This window comes from Bombus pascuorum, chromosome 2 (assembly GCF_905332965.1).
Source record: "Bombus pascuorum chromosome 2, iyBomPasc1.1, whole genome shotgun sequence".
Taxonomy (NCBI): Eukaryota; Metazoa; Arthropoda; class Insecta; order Hymenoptera; family Apidae; genus Bombus; species Bombus pascuorum.
In genome coordinates, this window is record NC_083489.1 from 7,527,915 (window position 1) to 7,551,999 (window position 24,085).

A 24,085-nucleotide genomic window follows, 5' to 3' on the forward strand; every position below is an offset into this window, starting at 1 on the left:
TTCCTCTAATCTATTCAACATCGACGGGACAGCTTTCTCTGTACACGGCCGTTGTAACAAACTCACTGTGCAGCAGCTCCATTACGCTCTCCTTTTTCGTCTCGGCCGCTACCTCGGGCCAACCTGCAAAAACCATAGCCGTGAAACGAACTCACGGCCAGTTTGTAATAGCCCGTAATTGTAGGTGTTCCCTGTGGGAACTCGCTCGCAACGCGAGATACTTTTAAATGCCATTACGCGCCGCTTAACGTTCAAGCTTACGAGCCAACCGGATTAACGAAACATCCACGAGTATCGTCGTTTCCTTGCTGAAGAGTAACGACGCGACGTCATCGTGATAATCGATACTCTTCGCGATATTGTGTCGTAAATCACGCCCTGTAACTTCGAAACGGTGCCATGGTATTTTTCTTCGGTCGGGGCTCAGCCCTAGAAAGGATCGTAAATCTCCGTGTTATCCTGCAAGCTTTAAAAGTTGGAGGGTTGCGTTGGAAGAATCAATCTGCCTGCAGTCTTCTTATCTTTCTTTAATGGAATGTAATCTCGAAGGAACGTACCTATGTGTCTGTGTCTTCAAATTGCATTTTATCCATTTTTCACTATTCCTCTGGATTTCCTGTTGCTACGTTCTATTCTTGTGATATCAACCAAGCAAAGCATTGTCATTTTACGAATTATTTGTTTCTGTGTTTTTATTTAAGATAAGAAGATTCTGCCTGATAATTAAAAAATGTTCTGATCATAGAACGTTAAATTGCTTTAATTAGAATATATAGATCAAATATCTACAGTGTAATCTTTGCTTATAATATTTAGTAGATAAAACATTTGTCTACCTAGGTAATTCATAAAAATATAAATTTCCACGAATATTAGCTGCCTAATGGTGATAAACAACATTTGCAAGTATTTAAAGAGATAATCAGGATGCGTAAAAATGTAAATCTGACAGTACATTGAACTTCAAAATTGCTTATCTATAAAAAAAAAAAAAAAAAAAAACACAGACGATATGACTTATCATACTTACCACCGTGGTCTTGGTATAAAGCACATAACGAACATTGCGCACACGATTCGTCGGTGCACAAACAGCTTTCTCGGTACAGTATCATTTCGAACCATAAAATGATGACAAAGGAACTAGCCGGTCTATGTATACGAACGGGTGAACGTGGACGCGTGCAGACGATGGCCCTGTGACCGGTGGTTATCGGCGCACTTATCGGAGGCATTTCACCGGTCGATTCGTAAGCAGCGATCGGCCGTCTAACGATCGCCTGTATTCATCCACGTCGTACCATTCAATTTTCCACGATGGAAAGAAGGGCGGGAGAGCCGTTCCCACGCGACTGTTCTTCGTCGTTGCCTCTCACGTTCCCCGCTAAAGTGAAAGATCGGACGCCGATTTCTGTCGTTCGACGCGTTATCGATCCGAAAATCGACACTGTGAGGGTTGTTTTGGTAAAGGAAGCACCATTTATCGAGGCTCAATGATCGTTTTTAGCGGTAATTAACCGTTATTAGGGAATCATGGTGTGTTATACGAATGCGACGATATGAAGGGTACAGTCGACCGTAAGTGGCAGACTAAGAGAGCAAGTTTCAGATCAAAAGTGACGCTAAATATATGTATACGAGAGGTAGAATTTGTTTATTTTTGAGTAATATGTCAATCTGTATTTGCCAAGAATTTTTATTAGAGACATGCTTGATCCTTGTTTCTCGTGTTCTTGAATCGATATGATTTTTTAGACGATTGTATCAGATTTATTTTCAACTTTGTCTACTTTTGAACGTAGAATTTAGGATACGTATATATAAGATTTCAAAGCTACGAAAGTTTCTACAGAGTCTCATCTCGCTGCTACCATTAACCCCCTTCGAGGACCTTGTCCAAGCTGATTGACTTGCAGGGACTCGTCTTCAATGATTCGATTTCGCAAAAACAAAGAGACGAATCAGTAGCACGTGGAAATGAACCATTCACCGCACCTTCGACAATCGTATTTTAAAACTGTAATTACGTCGTGGTTGCCGACGCAATGCTATCAGCGGAAAATAATCTGGGCAATTTGACGAGACGAGAAAGTGGAAGATCGAAAGTTAAAGGTGGGAAGGTGGCGCGTTAAAATGAAAGCTTCGAGACCGGAAATTGAATCGACTGACCCCTTAACGTCGAAGGTCCTGCTGTTGACCATCGAGGAAAACCGATCACCTCGTGCAAGATTACAGACCTTCTTGAAGAGATCGCGCATTCTCATCGTGCATGTGTATTTCACTCTATGGTTCTTCGTATATATTTATGTGTTATACGATCGAATTATCATGTCGTGGCATCGAGGCCCGTGGTTTTCTAACGACGCGACGAATGAACGACAATGAAAGCGCACGGTGAACGAGCGATTTTCGCGCGGAGACCATCGGCAGAGGAAGTTCGCAGGATTATGATGAGGTCGTCGACGCACGATTAACCTCTTCCTATTTAAGTGTAAATATTGTTGGCGATAAATTCAACGCGAGAGAAATCAAGCTTTGCATGTCGAGTATAAATGGAAATTGATGCTTGGTGCTTGTTGATGTCACATTGAATATGAAATGCGATTTGAGATTTGACTAGTGAAATTAACTTGTGTTTTTAGCCTTTTCGTTTATGTAGAATTGCCTTCGAATGTAAAGTCTCTTCATTAATAATAAATGAAAATGGGGAGAAAATTATGAAGGTTAAAATTTAGGTAGAGGATTTATAATTTTATTTAGACCACTAGGTTTAGAGATTGATGCAGATTGACGATAAAATAGAGAATAGAAATGTTGCTGGCAAGGATATCAGATTCGAAAGAGAAAGTGAAAGCAAAATTATTTCCAGAAATCTATCAAACAGGGGTTAGTACGTGTAAAAACTAAGCAGAATGCAATTATTACAATTAGAAATATTCGATACTTGTCATTAAATCTAAGATTAACGAATGGATCCACCTGACGATCACAGAGTAAGAGAATCGTGCGTGTAATTACAGCGCTGAATGATCGATTTTCGTGAACAATCAGCGCACAAGTGGAAAAAGTCGAGGAACACGCGGCCGCTTTGGATCGGTGTATATGCAAACCGGTCGTATTTCATACGGCGAGTCGGCGCTTATGAGCACCCCCCGCGGCTTTTATGCGCGCGGCGTTTGAACAATGAAAACGGCTCTACTGAAATATTGTAATGGTGGTACGTGATGCATCGATGCGGTGCCCTCTGTTCTCACGCGTAGCAGGATCCTCGATGTTCGCGTGTCTTTCCGGAAGTATCGATCCCTCTACTCCATACGTTCCTCAAGATATCACGATGGATGTCGTAGCTTAGTGGAGATGTTTAGAAAGCGGTGACATTAATTCGATAATGGATACCAAGTGTAAATTGTGTCTTATAGAGAGATAGTATCTTGTTACGAGGTTTCCAGATAAAATTAATAAGCTGTCGCTGAAATTTCGCTAAATTATTTATCTTCGACTGGTGATTTCATACGATTTAACCCTTAAAGATTGATTTTAATAATAGATAAAATTCTATCTTTATAACATTAAGAAGCTTAGAAATTTATCTGTTGAATCATAAACATAATAGAATCTTCTCCTAAGAAATATAATCTTTAATACATTTTTGTTACTATTGAAATATGTATAGTTTTGTGTGCTAAACTAGATTGATCGCGTAGTAATGACACACGTATGTGAATAGGACTGTGTGGAAGTATGTGTGTTCGCGGTGTCTCGAACAACAGATGAATGTAAAAGTTCCGTTGGCAGTATGGTATAGAAGATGGTGAGACAAAGAGAGTGCTGAGACGCGTGCAAATGTATATCGACGAAGATCCTGGAAATCGTTTATGAAATAAATCTAAAACTATTTTAATATGATTTCTAAGTGTGACCTTAGTGTTCCTTTACTTTTATTTCGGCGATTAGGATCCACAATTCTCAACAGTTACAATTAAAATGAAGAGCAGTAGAATAAAAAAATATTTCTCCTATTTTGATACAATTTCCTAAAATATACTGATTCTATTACAGAATGAACGAAATTTTATTGAAAAATATTCAACGAAGCTTAACATTTTCGCAATAACAGAGAAAATTTGTTTGCCTTGAAAATCGTAATGGAATAACGAAACATCGAAAGTAGAGATCTTCGTTTTCTCCTCCATTACTTTTATCGAGGCTTGATTAAGGGAGGTACGAACGACGTACCGACGCATCCACCATTATATAATCGTCCCATCGTCCGAATTCGATTTCTTCTTTCTTTCAATGGAAACATTTGTTCGCGTTGCGTAACGCAGTTTCGCGTGCGTTCGACGCATTTCTCCTCGATAACACGTAGCCATCGTCACGGCGGCGATTTCTTTCGTAGCACCAGAGCCATCTCGATTATGCAAAAACAATTATCCCAGTGCACGTATAAGGAGTGCAATTATTAAGCCGGTTAAACGGCAGCCGCGTTGCGAAAGTATCGCGAACTCGCACGCGTTGCGCCAACCTTCTATCGGCTTCTCGTTTCATCCCCAACTTTTTCGCGACCGGTTTTTCAACGGCGATGAAAAAAATGCGGACAGCATTCGTGACACGGTTTCCAAGCGGCGGCTGACTCGAATTCATCGACAGGAAGAATGCCGATAATTATTTGGAAAGTTTAGAACTCGCGCAGTTTTACTGGGTCGTTCGTTGATTGTTAGACTTATTATGGAAAATTGGAAGATGTAAAAATGCAAAGGACGCATAGAATATACAGCAAATAAAATTTCTAAAGTATAACGACCGACACAGTATATCAGAGTTGTGTAAATAGTAAATGACTGGCTAAATAAGAAATGTACATATTATTGTTACCATTATTTGTTCATAACCCATGCTTCGCGACTTAGAATGGCTTTCGATTTACATTCTCCTTAATTACAATATTTATCATATAATTTTAATATAATTACATTATGTAATAAAAGTATTATTTCGAGAACAAGTAACCCGATTTCAATGTAATTTGCTTGCGAGGAGATGATCGTGTTTGAATCTGATAGCGATCGATGTTGCACCATTTGTAAAATATTTTATGTTGGAAAGGGTATGTTGTGAAGGTGTTCCTCGTTTCTTCGTTATGTTTGCTAAGTTATGAAATTTTTTATTTCTAAATACGTGTACGTGGAATGATCAGATCTGAAGTAAAGCTTCACGATGATGAATGGTTAGTTGACAATGTAACATAAAAAAGTAGTTGACAATGTATCACACAGCTGATAAATATTGAAGCAGCTTCAGGATCTCGTTGTTATTTTGTGTTTAATTTCTGGACTTCAGTGAATTACAAAAAGAACGATGATCGGAAGTACGTGAATCAAGGTTTTTGTTTTTCATCAGTGATTTGTTGCTACGTAGTTACCGATACTTCTCTGGTATTGCTTCGATTTTTCTTAATTTTTACGTGGAAATATAATTTGCCCTTTCCCTCCCTCGTCTTCGATGTTTGCAACGAAACTTACGAGGAAAAAGACTAAGCAAATGTTGATTACACGTTGTCCAATCCGTTCTTTGATGTTTCTCGATCGATGCGATGAATAATAAAGCTCCTTTCATCGCATTGATAAACGGTTGAAAGATCACTGGTTTGTTTTTACCTGCGGTTCGCCGCGATGACATACGTAATAACAAATTGCACGCAACCGCGTTGATGCATTGCTTCGATCTTACGGAGTAAACGTGGATCGGTTACAAAGTAATTTCCCTCCGATCTGTAGACCCATTTAATGATTTTCTTTGCCGTAATTTGTCAGGAAACCAATTAAATCCGAATCGTTAATCTCCCTTCTCCACTGACTTCTGAAGTAGCCTTCGAATCTTTGAACATAAATTACGCGCGAATCTGATTCTCAGATCTATGCTTATCAAAATTCAATTTACTAATAGCGGATAGTAATAATAATAGGATTAATAGGAAACTTTCCTTCGTCTGTTAAGTAAATAGCACGTAATCCACTGATTAACAAAATATACCATCTCGCGAAAGTATTTGAACATTTACCATAGGAATCTTTTATCTCATTGTGTAGAAAAAGTATCTGAAAATGTGTATCGAACGTTAGCAATAACAGGAAACCGATGTAATAAGACAAAAAAAGGAAAGTGAATTGCACATCTTCGTCAAGGACCTGTCAACAGCCAAGGAAGCACTCGAGCATCACATCCCAGAAACGATTTTCCTGGACAAAGCTCGAAGTAACGCAGAAAAGGTAGCATTTGCACGCAACACTGCTGCGAGCGTTTGTAATGATCGTGTATCATCGAGATGCATGCGTGCACCTGGAGAAGGTAGACTAGCGCTCCTAGAGAGAGGATGATGGCGGATAGATCCATGGCGTTCACCATTATGTCGCTTGGAAACGGTTTCGAACGACTCGAGGCAGCTCCTCTAGCCATACGTTGCGAGAGCGCTATAAAGATCGAGTAATAGGCTGTTTAGTGTTTGTCTTGTAAAGACAAACGAGGACTGATGGGATTCTGGTACTTCCTGGACGTTGACGCGACACGCTGCCTTCCTCTTTATTTCTCTTGCTAGAATTTCCATGCCGTGTTGGTTCGAATTTACGAGTTGCTGTTTTTAGTTAGATTTGCGATATCCTTAACACTGGAATGGAGTGTTGCGTTCTACTTATTTCTGAAACGTGGTACTTTTCAAAGTGATCAACAGTATAAATTGAAATTTTAATACGGAAAAATCAAAATTGTTCGGTACTAGGTTTCAACTTGTTTGATATGAAAGAAATGATTATTTACTTTCACTTATTTTCATAGTTAAAGTATACACTATACGATAGATGTTCAAGGAATTGTCGATTGATATGAAATTAAAACGATCTGATATAGTGTAGTTTTTTCACAAAAAGTTTCTAATCCTATTATTGTCAAAATCTCAAAGTTTAGTAAGATTTGAATAAGAATGTATCTTCTGTAGCAAGCAACTACTCCGTTCGAGTAGTCTATTTTTCTGAAAATTTGGATATAAATTTCACCGTGGGTTATGAAATTATTGTAACTACAGTTTCGTGGATTTCTCCTCAGTATGGAGCTTGTTCCGTCTAAGAGGCAATTAACTCGGTCTGCGATACTCTGATTGTCACGAATCGACCGGTGTCCGCAAGTTCCTCGAAACGTCGCCATTAATTACGAGCAGAGAAGCAGAGTGAAAGAGAGGGGGGAGGATCGTGGTACAATTATCATAATTATATAGGTGCGTGCACCTGAAAGATATCGATGTTCCTCTGGCGGTTGCCTGGCCAACTGGACGACCACGATAAACGAGCCGACTCCAGATCGAGTATCGCCGGATCTAGATCGCTCTATGATCCTATTATGTCCGTAATGAATTTATGATCGTGATTATCGCCGGTCACTTCGAATGTGGATCACCTTGTCGAAACTCTGGATAGCTTGAATGGAAATGTGGGTGTTGGTAAACGAGTGTTGACAAAGGAAATATCGGAGATGAGAAAAAATAATTTGGATGAAGGCAGCCTAATTTTCTTAATAGTTTCTATAAGATCGTATTCTGGTGGGGAAAGAAATTCTAATTAATTAATAAATAATTTGTGTCATCGTAATTTAGAAGTTGGAGATTAACAATGTTGTTAGAAATCGATTATTCGATGGCAGTATAACAGTACGTACCGTGTGCAGGAGGAATGATTCATTTCTCATTAAAGAATTTGTGAATATAATTTTTATAAGAGTTTCCTACAACTCGATTAAACAGCGCTTGTTTTCAATAATTCCCCTCTATTGGTTGAGAATGTCCCTGACAAAGGTTAAAGTCACGGCGACGTGAACTTAGGTTCGTAGAGAGAGGATGCAGACTCGTCGATAATCAGAAACAGGATGTGGCTGTCTAAGGGGAGACTCGGTTACTCGTTCGCCAACAAAGAATGCCGATAACAAAATGATTGGCAGTCTGCTAATTAAACGACAATTTACTTGCACGCTCTATATTTAGCCGTGATAATCAGCGGGCCAGAACGCGAGCGAGTTGCTTCTATGGAAACGGATTGAAGCCTCTTTCATCGCGACCATTCTTTTGTTATAATCTTTTTGAATGAGAAATTATGATAGTTTACGGGATTACTAGCATATGACGAGGATGACAGAGAATATCTAACAAATAATATTTTTATTTGCTTCCTATTTGCAACGACAGTGTCGTTGATCAGAATAAGACAAATTAGATATCAATCTTTAAATATTATCAAGAAATCTTATAGTTCGTAATATTGTTTCAAGTATTTCCACGTAATAACATCTCCACGCAAAATAATAACGCTCGATGTCCCCGATCATTTCTATCACTTTTCCATTCATTCTGTGATTAAACACACGATCAAGGATTTCCTTATCCCAAGAAAAGAAGGTTGCCCATCTACGATAGAAAAGTTCAGGAGACAAGACGCGGAGGATAGGATAGTCAGAAACACTGTACGACGTGGATCCTTGTGATCTGACCCCGTTGGCCTCGCCCCACGGATAACAATCGCGATAATTACACCGTGAGAACGATAATTGCCTGGCGGCACGGTGCTCGCGGCTTGGCGAGCCTAATAACGAACGAGCCCCGTCATATTTTCATGAAATGTCACATCAGATAATGGCGGGTTGCGAGAGAGCCGGAAAAGAATCGCGTCCCGCCGCCGCGCCGCACCGACGAAGTGAAATTGCGAGTCGATCGCGATTCCTCGGGCTCGATCGGTCGAGCACACTGGCAGACACAGGCCACGGGAGAACCAAGATAGGATCTGTTCGGACGACGACGACAATGTTGAAAGTTGGGTCAATTTTCTTTCGAACGCCGCCGGAACTCGTGTCTACGGTGTTATCTGTCGCGTACGGTGAACGCTGTTTAACGATATCTGATCGGTCGACGACGCGGTGTCGCTGTCGCGTTCGCCGTTTATCGGAACGAATGATGGATGTCGTGGACGTCGTAATGCTTCTCGTCTGCAGTCGTCTGCAGTCGTCTGAAGTCTGTGAGAAAGTTACACGCGGTATTTCCTAAGATTTTTCTATTTGGTTGTCGGAGAGGTTAGGCGAAAGATCGTGCAGGTTGTGTTTCTCTTCGAGGTGATCGGGTTGAGGAATCTTTTCATGTAGATTCCTCATAGTCCTCCGTTCGAGGTGTTGTTGCGTAATAGGGGAGAAGGGAACATGCGAGAAGTTTCGAGGGAGATAACGTAAGAGGAGAATAGTGGAATGTCTAAAAGAATGAAGTTCGAAAATTCTTAGTTGGTCGATAGAGGCTGTTTGAAGCTGTTTCCTTGTGAAGGTGGAATGTACGTCGAAAGTTTCTGTAACTTCGGGTCGTAAGATAAGGATAGACAAAGTTGGAACTTGTGCAAAGGACTGGCGTCGACTTCAGCAAGGAATGTTTCTTTAGAGATCCCAGATATACGTGTTAGAAACCAACACGCCACGCTGCCTCTGACACAAATTCGTGTAGCGATCATAAACAAAAAATGAGTACCTCAAATATCAAAACGGAACTGAAACGTCTAAACGAAACAAGTGCTTAATCGTTCCTGAAATTGAAGTTCGACACGTTTCACGATAGTCGTGACCGAATCGAGACACGAGACGACAGGTAACACTAACGTTCCAAGCGTCTAAGGATTAAACGTCGGAGGGAGAAGGTTGCGATGAAAGACGAGGCAGAAACAAGGAGAACGCGAGACGATCCGACAGCCGGTCGTACGACACGGCGATCGCGATAAAAGCGACGTGTTAATCGGCGTCCGCGATCGCCACGACCGAGACCCGGACTTATTAACTCGATAGAATCGATGAGTCGATCGTAATTCATGAGACGAATGCTCGCGGAGAGGTAGCTGACTACGCATATGATCGCAGATATCGCGACAATGAATTGCATCGTCGCGACGCATCGCCTCGCTTTTAACGAGATAACGCCAACTCGGACTTGAGGAACACTGTTAGCACCCTCCAGGGTCTCCAACAGGCTTCTGGATCGGTTAATGAAGTTGTTTAGGCACTGAACGATGAATTATGTTTCTCATTGTACGAGAAGTCGCTAACGAGATTATTAAACTGTTTTCGCATTCATTTTGGTCTTTGACGTTTTTAATGAGAAGTCAGGTGGAAGGTATTTATGATTTATGGAATAGGTAAATCTATATGCTGATGCATATATCGGGCGTAAAATATAACTCCAGTCTACGAACAAATACAGTTTCTCAATCTTTAATGAAAATGAAAATAAAAAAACTGTATTTGCAAGTAGTTTAAATTTAACTAACATATCCGTCGTTATTACAATTTACTACTTCGTATCGTTTAAATTCTCTACGGTTTCCATTGAACCAAAATCAATGGAAATCTCTTATACCATTAACGATATGAATATCATAGCATGGCACGGATAACGTTCGATATTTTCGTTCGATCGTAAAGGATTTCATTTCTCCGGTCCGCTTTCTCGCGTTCGAGCAGAGCTCGCGCGAAGAAAAGGGACAGAAGCGAAAAACGATGCGCCTAATGAACGGTTCGCGTGCGCGACGTTTCTCGCGCCTCGTGTCGCGTGTATACGTGCGGACTAATTAAACGTGAATGATAAAAGAGAAAGTGCTGATATTTTTTTTCTTTCTCTCTTTCCGCTATTTTTTTTTTCTTGTGTTCAGAGACACGCGTATTAAAGTCGTATAATCCGTTGATGAACGAGATGCAACGTGAAACGAAAGGGAAACCATACGAAACAAATGGAAGAAGCTACGAAAAAACCTGGTTCGATGTCTTGGAAGTTTAATACCTGAAAGACCATTTACCGCGTTACGTGGCAAATGGTGAACGTGCTGAACGACCTGGAGACGTTGACAGCAATTTAGTGGCCGTTTTAAAGAGGGAACGGATTCCTTCCGCGATTAGCGAGCCCCTCTATTCTCGTTGGTCCCCCTCGAACGAAAGGTTAAGCGATGATTAATTGGTCGTGAGGAGAAGTTGCGTTTCGCTACGACCGCCAGCTGGACGCGTTTCTCTCCCACGTGAACGTCCGACGACCATGGTATCTCCAATGAAATTGATTTCCGTGTCCTTTAAGAAAGTTCAAAGAATATTTTTAAGACCGGAGATTCTGGTTAAAAGGCTAAGAAAGTATTTGAATTTCTCCAAGAATTTTTAGCTTATCGCGAGCTTTGCTATTCTTCCTCGTTCGTAATCTATTCAGTGTTAGATATTAACGTTTATGACTTAAGAAAAAATTCTATAGCAGAAAGAGGTATAATTTGCATGGTAGAATTCTCTCGCATACTTAAACTGGCACTATAAATAGCGAAAACTCTCGAAACAAAATCACATTCATTTTACAATCTCTGATTGCCTCTGCGCTTATGCCAAATTCTAGATGCTTCGAAAAAGAAAGAGTCAATAAAATTTTCTGCATAATAGTCACTTATGAAGGTAATGAAGTGAAATTAGATAAACGTTCGATTATCCTATTCGAGGGAAAAATATTCTACAATTGTAAATACCGTTTCTCTAACGAAAATCTACAATCTGTGATACGATATGGCAGCTGTCGATTGTCTGGTGATCCGTTATTGCGCAAGAAGCCCTACATCCAGGTATCGTAGATGGAGAAAGCAAAATGGCCGAAGAATTTAACTCGGCAGCGCGAAGAGAGGCGATTCCCTTCTCGCGAGGAGCGAGCTCACGGCTCGTTTAAAATGCAGATTAGGTCTTAGGCCGTCTTTCAGTACGAACCGCCGCCGTTCTGGTGGCTTGTTTCTGGCGACGCGCGCGCCTAAGCCTTTGCGGCTTTTCGAATGACTACACAATGCCTCTCCATTCGCAGTACGCGGCGGAACCCTATTTGGCGCGGCTGCCCGCTTGTATTTGTCTCCGCGCTCCGCGAACACAATTTCGCGATCAAAACCGGAGAACTCCGCGTGCGGTTGCTTTCTCTGCCTGTGGGAACTTGTCTTCTGGGTGAGATCCTCTGTCTACGTATTACGTTGCATCTTAAATCATGATCATTGAGATCAGACACGCTGACATCTACAAGCATTTAAGTCAGAACTGTTATATATTATATAATAAACTTAATTCGTACATTCACTGCTTAAAAGATTAATATCTTGTTTCACCTGAAAGTGGTTATGCTTGCTCATTGACCACGAATATCAAACAAGTAACGCGGAACGTATGTACATAACCGGAAACGAGTTTACTAAAGCATTTTTTCGGTCTGTAACGAGATCGAAATGGATCTCAAGCTGACTTTCTTCAAGCTCACCTAATCTCTCGCCGTCTTCGTGTTTTCTTCGTACGCGCATTACGCGTGAAAGAAGTCCGTGTGCGTTGCACGGTACACGCGCTAGTAGTAGGAACTAGGATTAACGAGGCTTCGTCAGTCACGTACCAGGCGTCTGTCACTTTGATGGCATCCGGTACAAGAGTACTTCTTTCGCGTTCGATCGTTTATTATGAATTCTTCCGTTCGATCGCATCGATACCAGTTGGACACTCCTATTTGTAACGTTACTCTTTGTCGTTTTCTTAGAAACAGTTACATGAGTAGAATTTCCACTGGTGCGTTGTCGGTGAATTTTTAAAAGAGCCCAAGTGGAACGTAAACAGGACGAAAGTTGAGTTTCAACCGCCAGTGACGGCTTGAATTTCCATGCATTTGGAAATAGGAAAATTTAAAGATTCGGAGATTCGAAGATCCAGATATTCAAATATTTGGAGATTTAGAAATTCAGAAACACAAAATTTGAAGCTTTTTACTTTCCTTCCGCCGTCACGAGACTTCCTTCGCCCATTTCTTATTTCGAATTTCTCTATTTTCCACTGCATCAATAATTACGCAACACCATCAAAATTTCAACAACCAGTGGCGGCGAGAGTCCCGTAAAATCATCGCGCCGGAGTATTATACGCCCGATCGTGCGATATTGTTCATATCGGTCCATTGTCATGACGCAAGCGAAGAGAACGCCTTCTCGACGCTTTATGGCTGGCGTCCCCGGGAAATTGGCGGCGAGTGGCGCTTTTAACGATCCGGAGCTGAGCCGCGCGCGGCTCACGGTGAACGGTTTGATTTACACGCTTCCTATCTCTCCGCGTATCCGGCGTAGCGTTGGTTTCGTGGTCGGGGCGAAACACGACGCGACCTAGGTGCGACGTAAATTGAAGGGCGCCCGATCAGTAAATCAGCGGCGCGAGTGAAAGCCCAGGCTAGTTTCGGCGCTAGATACATCTCTACCGAACCGTTTACCGCTAATGAGACACGCCAGTGACAGCCACGGGCCTCGTTTCTTATCGCGTCCATCATAAACGTAGTCCGGCCTGTTGTCGACACGTTGATTCCGTTCTCCAGGTTGTCGCACTGCCGCACTATGCCGCGCGACCCGACCACCTCGTCGTGTCGCCTTGTCTATCCAAGATGAAATTACTAGATATTACCCGCCTGTATCGTACGCTCTCCTTTCCCCCCAGCGGCTATCTCGTTTATAGCTCGAGAGCGTGAATTGGCTATTTTGTGTGCTGCAAGCGATTGCAAGAGATCTATTGGATACTAGGTGAGAAGTTAACGTTGACCGTTTTGGCAGAGGTTTCTAAAGATAGTAGGAGAGATTGAGAATAGATTTAGTAATTTATGTGTATATTTGACTAATTAATAGCAGGTGTGTTGTGTAATACCTACACAAAATGATCAATGATGTACCAGATGCGTTACTTACATACTGCGTTATGCTATGATCTTCGATATAAACAGAAAAGTATTCCAACTATCAGGATTGGTTTTATGATAAGATCTCAACTTCGAATAGGTTAGGATAATTAGTTTTGTCGTACATCTATTCATTTTTTCATTTCAATATAGAATATGTACAAGATAATTATCGTCGAAAGTCTCACAATGTAGCATGTTCTCCTTTTCGTTTACCTTTACTACTTAAAATGCTGCTCACAATATCCTTGCAAGTAGTATCTCGATGTAATGATCTAACAAAATGATCTAACGTTACGAATAACTTACACAAATCTTGGTCAAATCCTTTCATACGATAGTTTGAAGTATCATGTTACAAATTCTGCCATACATTTCATAGACATACGTTCTCCTGCTCTTTTTTGACACAATTCGCAATATGAAGCGGATCTGCAAGATACCCTGGCCAATTTCTATCGCTGTACTATTCGATAGACACACAAAGGAACCGCGATACGTGGCACATGGCACGCTTTCGCGTTCTCGACTTAATTAAGCCGCATTCTCGATCGAATTACGCAACTTCTTCTCCTACGATATGATCTATCTGTGATCACCGCGTGGGAAACAGCTTTTCGCGATCGATATCGATGGAATTCGACTGTCAACCTAGCGATTCGTGCAGATTTTTGTCCGTCTTTGCGACTTTATTATCCTAGTTATTTATAGCAGTGTCTTGGAAAAAGTGATCGATATCGATGCTAGGCGCGGCAAAGAACGCGATAGCGGATACAATGGACGTCGATGGAAATGTCCGATGTATCTATAATGGTTCGCGGTTTTACGGCGAATTAATGAGTGTAATGAATTCCTAAATGAGTTGGCCGATTCGAAGATAACGTCTCCGCTAGGTGTCGGGTTATTGATGGATACACGCGTTTATACGACTCGAGGTGGCGAGAATGGAATGGCTTTGCAGTCGGCTCAGGTTACTCGCGTCTTTTCAAACTGCAATCTGATTTTTCAACATGGCTTGGAATTCGTTGGGCAAGGTACCAGTCCATAGGCAAGGTACTTACTCGGCTGGCAGTGTTTTGATTTATGTGCTACATTTGAGAATACCGTGTTATTAACGCTGGAAACACTGTACGGTAATATGCTTTAAAATGGTACTATTTAAATGGTAATTGAAGTTCGATTTCAAGACAAATTTCATTTGGCTGAAAATAAATAATTTGGTGAAAGTCAACGTTAGTTTTCGTAGAACGTTTACACGCTTTTAATAATCGTAAAAAGAATAAGGTATTTCTGGAAATAAGATTTTTCTGAAAATCTGTACGCATGTGATTCTAGCGAGTATGTCAAATTGTACGCAGGGTAGAAAAAGATCGCATAGTTTGATGGCGTGTTCGCGTCGTTTAATTTCCAGCTGTTGGTATGCGGGCAAGGTGTGAGCATTCTACCGGTCGCTTTTATTCGCGTGTCGCACCGTCTAATTGCTTACACGTTGGGTCGCGCATCGATGCGCGTGGGCGAAACACGAGGTTCTGGGAGTAGCGTTGCAACGCTGCCCTTTCACCGTTTCTGACAAAGAGAGTCTTCTGGTCGAGACAAGGATTCTACTCGATCTTGGAATTTTTTCACTCGATTCTATCAGATTCTTAGAATCTACTCTAATAACAAATTATGTAGTAATTTACATAAAATTGCGAAGATATCATTGCAATATTTGTTGCGTAGAATTTCATGAATATCTTTCATATTTTTTCTCGTAATAATTGGTTTGTAAAAGACTGTTTGTTATTGATACGAAAACAGGTAGAGCAGGTTTTATTAAGCAATTACAGCCGTGACGATGCCTATTACTGGAAAGTCCTTAAGAGCGAGTCTCAATAAGGAAATAACGAAACGCGCTTACGTGAATACTTGCTCTGTCTGACCTCGTTTTCAGCTTTACGAATGTTTCTGTGTTTCAATAACTCTGTTCTTAAGTAAGGAGCTCCACGAGATTACCTTGTATCTCGATGTAACCATCCAAATTTTTCACGTATTTAAATTATCAAGTGCGAGTTCGTGTTATGAAACACTTTATATCTTAATCGAGTAAAAACTCAATTGCTGTCAGATGAAGTTTTTATCCGTCACAGAAATCATTATTTATATCGCACAAAAAATTCAGTTTCGCCAAGATTCCTAAAAGACTCGTTAGGGAGCAGCTGGTCTCAGCTATACCAGAATATCAAAATATAAAATCGTAATTTTTTACTTGTATAATTATCGCAGAAAATGAACTTTACGTTTCATTCTGTTTCTCCAGTTCACAAATGCAATCGGAGTCCAACGAAATTCCATTCGTATTCTCCTCTGACAGAAACGAATTAAACCGTGGGACAGGTATGACGCGACTAGCAGCACACGTCTGCTCAATTTTGGGCATATCCGCGTTGATTACCCTCTAATCACCGGTGATTAACGTTCCCTCTCGCGCAGGCTTGGCTTTGCAATTACCCTCCCTTTCTCCTATAACTTATTTAGAGGAATTTCATTAGCCACGGAGCTTCCGGCTTTTAATTAATCGTCCCGATTGTCCGGGGCCCTTTTCATCGCCCCTCTAACGCGACCACGGGACGATCCAATTGATGTGGGAAACCGAGGGGACCGAGAATCGCTGTTTTGCGTGTTTGCGTGCATCGTAAACCAATATGGGCCTTCTCCCCCCCTCGTGTATGAGGTAATTGGAACGCGTTTGTGGGTGTTTTATGTTTCTACAAATTATAGGGGAAATAAATTTCGCTGCGGTAATTTATCGGAACTGTCGCGTGGGTTTGCCGAATAGTTTGTTTAAGCATATCGAAAGTCGTAATTATTTTTCTACCCGAGTATTTCTGCCTTCTTTTAAGTAGAATGGCTAGTAATACCGAAATAAACTTTAAATCTTTTTACTACAGGTTAGGAGAAAATGTAGAAATGTATGTGCAGTATAATTTATCGGTCGGTACGAACTTTATTTATTGACAGAAACTGTTTAACATAAATGAAACGTACGCGAAAGAAAGAAAGGAAAAGTAAAAGAGAAGCAATCTAACATGAAATTTTGACGATGAAAATATATTTTTCTTTTCGATTCTGCTGTTAATATCAAATATTAGTTCATCTCCCGAAGTCTCCTCAGAATTTCGTTCTATGTTGTTATATCGTTTCATATAACCTTGAATAACCTTGAGTCGCAAATTAGCATAATAATAAGCATGATTCCGTTGCAGGGAAACGAGTCCGTGGTACCGGAAGGCTGGCCTCTGACGTTGGGCAGACGTGGCCTCGTCCTGCAGCTAGGAGAGCTCGAAGCCTCCGCACTACGTCTCGGGGAATGTTACCTCTGCATACGCAGCGCAGCTGCAGTTGCAACCACCTCGGGGAGCGGCGAAGTTGCCGCTGGTGAAACCGACGAGCGAAATACCGTCGAGGTGAGTCACGTTTCTCTGTCGTCTTTTTCATTCCTATCCGCCGCAAATTGCTCGCGTACTCGTATAATCTTACTAGATTTGTATATAAGATTTGTTCCCCTCATAAAGTTATTTGTGCATGAAGCTTGTGTCCTCTTTGATACAGAGCAACGTGGAGCACGTTTTCACGTGAAACGTATCGTCGAAGAACAAATAGTTACGAAGATAATCTGACGAATGAATTAAAACGAAACGCCCAGTATAGTCAATAAACTAATCTACATTCGAACATAGTCTCTCCCCACTGACGTAACACAGCCTCCCTACAACTTTCACCAATCTATCCTACATCCTTTTCCACTTCTCATTTGATTTTCACCATCACGCAACCGATCCTATGTCGTATGTACGTCAAATGCATATATCAACCCTCTTCTACGCAGATCGCAGTAGTTTGGCGAACGACGTCGATGAGGGCTCCAGGGTTCCTCGGTTGGGACCGTGAGGAGAAGTTCATGGACTGGCGGGAGGTGTCTCGAAAGGGGCAGGGGAGCACCGGTGCGGCGAGCAGCAGCCTGGCTGGGCCGCAATCGTCGAGTACCGTGAAGAGCATGCGGCCCAGGCGACGTTCACGCGAGGAAGTTCGCTCGAGGACGCGCGAGCAGGGCTACGCGTTCGAGCATCGCCGCGAGGAGACTCGGTCGATAGATCGGCTCGAGTGCAAAAGTTCGAACGATAATCGCGACGTCGACTCTGAGGTGGACAGCGGTCACGCGGTCATGAAGTCCAGGTCGACGTCGAGCGTGGGCACATGGAAGGCGGAGCTGGAGGCCGCTGAATCGAACGGGACGTCGACGCGGGCCAGCTTGAATCACTCGTCTAGTCTTTCCAGCGACGAGAGTCGCGCTAAAGTGAAGAGATGCGCCAAGGTCGTCTCGTCGATGACCATGGAGAAGTGGAAGGAGACCGCCAGGTGCGAGACCAGGAGCAAAGCGCTGGCTCCTGATCACTTGAAGACCCCCCTGCGACTGGACCAGGCTGTCCTCGAGCAGAAGCAAGATGGAAATATCGCTGGAGACGTGGAAAACAGGCTGCAGAACCACCGAAACGTGGATGACGTCGGTGACGACGAGTTGCCCACGTTTATTGGAAATCTTCTGGTTTCCGTAGAGAGGAAGATCGAAAGGGTTTCGCTGGATGATTTAACGTTCCCTTGCCCAGCGTGCAGGAATATAGACACGGATGATCCTCTACTGGGGTGTAGGTGTGCTGGAGATGATTGCAGTTGTGGAAACGGAGATGATACTTGCGATTGTTCGTCCTTGATAAAGAGGAAGGAACAGTCGACGAGGAGCTTCGAGATCGCCGGGATTAAACATATCGACAGTGACGACGAGGAAGAAGTTCGGATGGGATTCGGTGAGTGAACGTTTTTCTATGTTAAGTTAAAAAGTAGAGAGAACGAATGTACACTTGGATGTTATAAATAGACTCGAGTAAGTGTCTTCTAGGTTAAGCGTAACTAACGAGCTGCGATGGTATTTAATTAAGGGCACTGAAACGGTCGCTTAATTCAGTAATGAATCGCGAACAGGGTGGTCGTTTTATTACTGTTGTGCGCACGATGATGTTGAAGTTGTGGCGTTATTTCGTTACATCTATTTAGTAGCTGGTCTTTCTATTTCAATTGGCCCAATTTTATCTTGCAAAAAGAAAATCAAAGGAGAACAATGATAAATACTCGAAACATAAAGTAGGTGATACGAATTACGATCTTAATATCCCATTCAATTTTGTGTGTACGAAACCTAAACTGCATGTGTCACTCTACCTCTCCTTCTGCGCGTCAAAGTCTCCGCGCATATTTCCATCGACTTTATCGTCCCACGACGGTTCCCTAGCGTACAAAGTATCAGATTCGCGTTTCGCGAAAAGTTCACGGCGCCCACGAGTCGAGTATCGCGACAAATTTATACAGACCCGTTCTTATGATTTATCGAGGCCCTCGATGAACTTGAAATTCTGTCGGAAGCGGCGCGTGGGCGGCGTTCGGCTGTAAAGTGGCTACTTCGCGTCACGCCGGCCATTGAAGAGCTTCCACATTGGCTCGATTCTCACTAGCAATTTACGAGAAAAAATCTGACGTCGAGGACGCGAGACGTTTCTCGATTGTCCTGCTCGAGAAAATCTTCGCTCGAGGTTTATCGTTTGGATTCCGAGCGAGCAATGGCGGATGAGCCAGCGTTTATCTTTGGGCTCGAAGATAAACACGTATCAGCGATACGAAACACGTCACGAGGCATCGCGCTCGAGTTTTGACAGCTCGCGTCTGATTAGAAATTTTCTGATGGCACGAGCGACTGCAAAATCTCGAAGTGTGTTACGCGAAACAATCTGCACATCGCACCGATTCCAGTCCTAACGAACGAGATTAATTTCCTTGCCTCGAGGAATGGACATTAGTTATTATGTATGGTTGCTCGTATCTTTAGATTCGATGTCGAGGCTCGCGAGGTTTATTTAAAGCAATGACGCAAGAATAATACTTGAACTTGCATCTCGCTGTCAGGGAACGAGTGTATATGCATTTATTCTTGACACTTGTAACCTTTTGCGGTTCAAGTTGTCCTTTAAGTTAGAATACTTGACATCGAATGAATGGTGAATCCTGGGCTATTATGCGTCGCTTCTAGGACAAGTTTCATTCGTACAATAATATTTCTGATCTCATCTACTTACGTATATCCTTCTTAGAAGAAGACCACAGGAGAAAACGTAGTAAGTCATATCTTTCGTCTTTTATAATGAAATAGTTCTATGATTTAATATAGGAGCGTGTATCGATTCAATAATTGATTTAATAATCCCAATAATCTTCAGTAGGTAATTGAATTTAATCCAAACCAACTATCAATAGAGGATCATAACTTCGTTGCTACCACAGCTCCTAAGCTCCTTCCACGTCTCATAAACTTCCATAAACCCAATCAACGATCCGCAGAAACCCAACCTCACCAACAAAGGATGAGCATTCCATCGGACCATTCCATCGAACTCGTAAATTGTCAGCCAATCTTTCGTCGAGGAAATAAAAGGCGTTCCCGAATGGATCTTCTCGTGAAGTTTCATGACTCGGCCGATCTCTTTTCGCGTGTCCTCCCACACATCGCGTCTCGCGTCTTCCGGTGTCCTTTGGTACCGCCGCCGACAGGTTTGCGGAGCGCCGAATTCTGTGCGCCACCCACCAGTACCGTTTGCCATTAGCGGTGTGTTTGCGCCGCGCTAACGCTGACTTATGGTATTTGTCTCCTCTCGTGCAGCGAAGTTACGTAACACGGCTGACTCGCGTAGGTGAACGGGAATCGAGCGAGGTTTCTACCTTTAATTCCGTCGCGCCGCAGCCCGGGACGATGAAAGGGATTCCTGGCATCGCTAGGATTCGGACGTAATTGTTCGCGAAGCATTTTAGTTGAAACGTTGTTTTATTGCGATTGATCAATAGTAGTCTTGTTGGTTAGGGTAGCTCGGTCTTTAGGTAGTAGATATGTCGAGGTTACTAGATGTATGTGAACAAAGGAACGCGTGGATAAATTGCAAGGTAGAAAATATGTTTTAAATACTGAAGTGTAAATACAAATCGGAATATCATTGAGCTGATCCAAATCCGCACGCTAGCAGTGTTACTCTATGACTGAAAACCCTGAAGCCAACGTCGCCTATCTACTGTTTATGGTCTGCCTTCGACCCAGTCTTTTATTTATACGCTGTCGATGGCTTCAGTGCTTGAGAAAACTAAAAAACCAGATGTAGAGTTTTCTTAGAAGTGGCGACCACTTCAACAAGATATAATTGCAATTTGGGTAACCTGTAATCTCTACTCGTAACTTGGGTATTGCGTATGATGAGATTTTGAGAAAGTTGATAAAATCAGTCGATTTTAGTGGTTTTGCGTTCGGTGAAACTTTAACGTCATGTCGATTGTTGTACTTCTTCGAGTTCAAATACTTACCGTAGTGTGCTTTTCGAACGTCCTCGTGATACTGAATCGCGATGATAATTACTGTACTTTCTGTTAATAACGTGCTAATTTCTCCAGTTTGTCTTTCCCACTAACGTCGCCTTTTAATCAGTCAAATTCAGGATCATACACAATATAAATTACAAAAATGCATTTTCCTACAATTCACGTCACAGTACATCCAGAACACAATCCAAATGAGTGGCCAAAAATGGCCGCGCAGAGTGTCGAAGAGGAACGTCTTTTAAAGCCGGGACGTCACGACACGGAAACCGGTCCCGAGCCGTTCGAATGTCAGTCGCACTGTCATCGTGGAAGAAGCTGTGACGCGGTTTGTCCATCTAACGCCATAAGATTGGACATGACTTCGCGCTGGCCGTCGCGTTTCATTAGTGCGCGGCCCATTGTACGGCTTCTCTTGCATTCGCGATCGCCGCGGTTCACTCGTTCGCGCGCGATTCGTCCTCGCTTAAGGACGTAAATGTTCAAGAGCGAACGAACCGCCCACGATTCTCATTACGAAATCTCGAAACTTGCTGGTCTTCCGGTTACTACAAGCTCAGGACCTTATCTTAGTCTCGTTTTAATGAAAATTCGGAGGTACATAGGCTCGCGAAAGTATTTGCACACACATGTATCATATTTAATAAAAAGTTAGTAAACAGCATGAATATCCAGGTATTAAATATGAATCCACTGAATGTTAAGACTTACATCATTATATCAAATGGATAATGAATAATTGGCTGGTTAAGTACTTTTGTGATCTCTCCGGAATACACTTGTCCTACATATGTACTTTGTAACTTCTATTCTCAAAGTTGATCGAAACTTTAGATACAATAATATATTCACAAAAGACTACGAAAACATCGAAATACTTTCCCAAGCTATTGTACACATTGTACACGTATACTGCTGGCGGTTCGATCGAATTAAAGTGTTTCGATGTAGGAGGCCGTGTAGCGCGCGCGGCCTGATTGAACGTTTGCCTCCACCGGCTGACTATACTTAGTAGCTCATTGATCGTCTCTATGGCGGTCCTCAATCATATCTGTTTAAGCGGGGAATCAAGCGGCTACCACAACGGAGGCTGTTCACCTCTATCCGCCCGCTCTCTACGCGGTACATAATGGACCGTGTTAAACGCCACGATAAAATAGTGTCTGCGTTTCATGGTTCGCCGATCGAGTGCCGCTTTCGGCCGCGGACGCACCTTTCTTTCTTTCTCGAAGCTCCTTTAGACGAAGAGGTTTCATTCTGTTTGCATGTTCGATCGGTAGATAATTTACTTGTTTCAACCATTCAAGCGATTGAACTTGATAATTGCTGCTTTCTCGTGGTAATCGTGCACATTAATGGGAGTTGGTATTATTCATCGATCGGTTGATAGCAGCCTGTGTTGTGCGATGGAGTTATAATTGCAGGTGTTTCTCGATATCTACGTTTACGTTAATTCTCTGATGTTACACCTGTATATTTACTGTAACTATGGAGATAGATAAATGTAGCGTTCAATTTTGCTACAGCAATTTTTCAATTTTCGACTCAGTCGTTTCTGTAAATTACCGTTAAAGAGAATTCTTACGATTGAAAGAAATATGGAAGAATCGTTGTTAGTATTCTGCACACGTACAATACATACGTACATACATACAAGTTTTCTATGGTAAGTGTTCAAATATCTTCGTGAGCCACTGTATGCATAGTAGCCATCCACCATTCACAGAAGCTCTCGGGCTTCATGGTTCGCTAAACGGCACACGGCGTCGAGGTGGAGGACGTCGTTCCCCTTGTTCGGTTACTGGCAAACACAAGACAGGCGTTCCTTCCCCTTTCCATAGAGAAACGCAGCGACGATGACATAGCGATACAACGTCTTGCATTGGCAGCCTTATCTCTCCGCAGGACCAAACGATACATCGAGACAAGACTGCGTTCTATCGCGCAATTCCACGTCGATGAGCGATCGAATAGTGTCCGTAGTCACGTTACGATCATCGTTTTTTGTTTCTATGCTTGATGGAAAGCCACCTTTCGGTACGATGGGAAGAATAATGGCTCCAGCGGGAAACATCGCGGGTACAGGTAGTAAACACACGGCATAGACACTGTGATTTCTTAATCGACGCTGCTGACGCAGGGGAAATCTATTGCGCAGTTCTTGGTGGAGTTCTTTTACGAAGAAACAAAAATGTTGTCCCCTGAAATAGAAGGGAGATTAAAGAGAAATAAAAATCCGAAAAGCCTATGAAAGTTACATAATTGGAAAATATTATTACATTTTCTAATACAGCATCCCAGGGTTAAATATAGTACTTAAATCTACGTAATTATCCAACCACCTAACAATACGGTAGACTCACGTTACGCGACTCATACGTACAAAGAAATATTCTTGATTACCGATACTGTCATCCTATAACACGCAAATATACGCATCCATCGTTCCACGCCCAATATCGACAAAAAACGAGGCGGATCGAGTATCATGTCCGGAGAAATTGCAATTCACACGAGCCTGTCTGTCCACTCAGGATTCATCCATCGTTGCGACTGTTTGAAAACGAGTCCTCGAAATGACTAGTAACTCGATCGAACCAAAGGGTTTCTCTCCTAATTGGAGGAAGCTCGTAATGGTCTTCCGCCCCGTTGTTCTACGCGCGTATCGTCCTATGGGATTCGCGGTCGCTGGCAAATAAACTCATAAAGTAATGGCCCGTGTAATTCGAGGGTATTTATTCGCTTGGTTGAGAGTCGGGGCTCGACAACGGTTTTCGTTCCAACGGGACGAATTTTGCGCTTATCTCGCGTTTCGATCGGTCATCGTAGATTGGCCAACGGTCGCGAAACAAACCGTGGAACGACGTTGTTCTA

The 24,085-nt window shown here is 42.4% G+C and overlaps 1 protein-coding gene across 5 annotated transcripts in view; it reads left to right on the forward strand.

Annotated features, from left to right (window-relative positions):
* LOC132904525 (uncharacterized) overlaps nucleotides 1-24,085 on the forward strand; it is a 307,845-nt gene that overhangs the window by 150,856 nt on the left and 132,904 nt on the right. For all 5 annotated transcript variants that reach the window (XM_060955100.1, XM_060955102.1, XM_060955101.1 and 2 more), the window contains exons 4-5: nucleotides 17,011-17,211; nucleotides 17,634-18,609. In XM_060955100.1, the coding sequence (XP_060811083.1) occupies nucleotides 17,011-17,211; nucleotides 17,634-18,609 (1,177 nt within the window). The remainder of the gene's footprint in view (nucleotides 1-17,010; nucleotides 17,212-17,633; nucleotides 18,610-24,085) is intronic.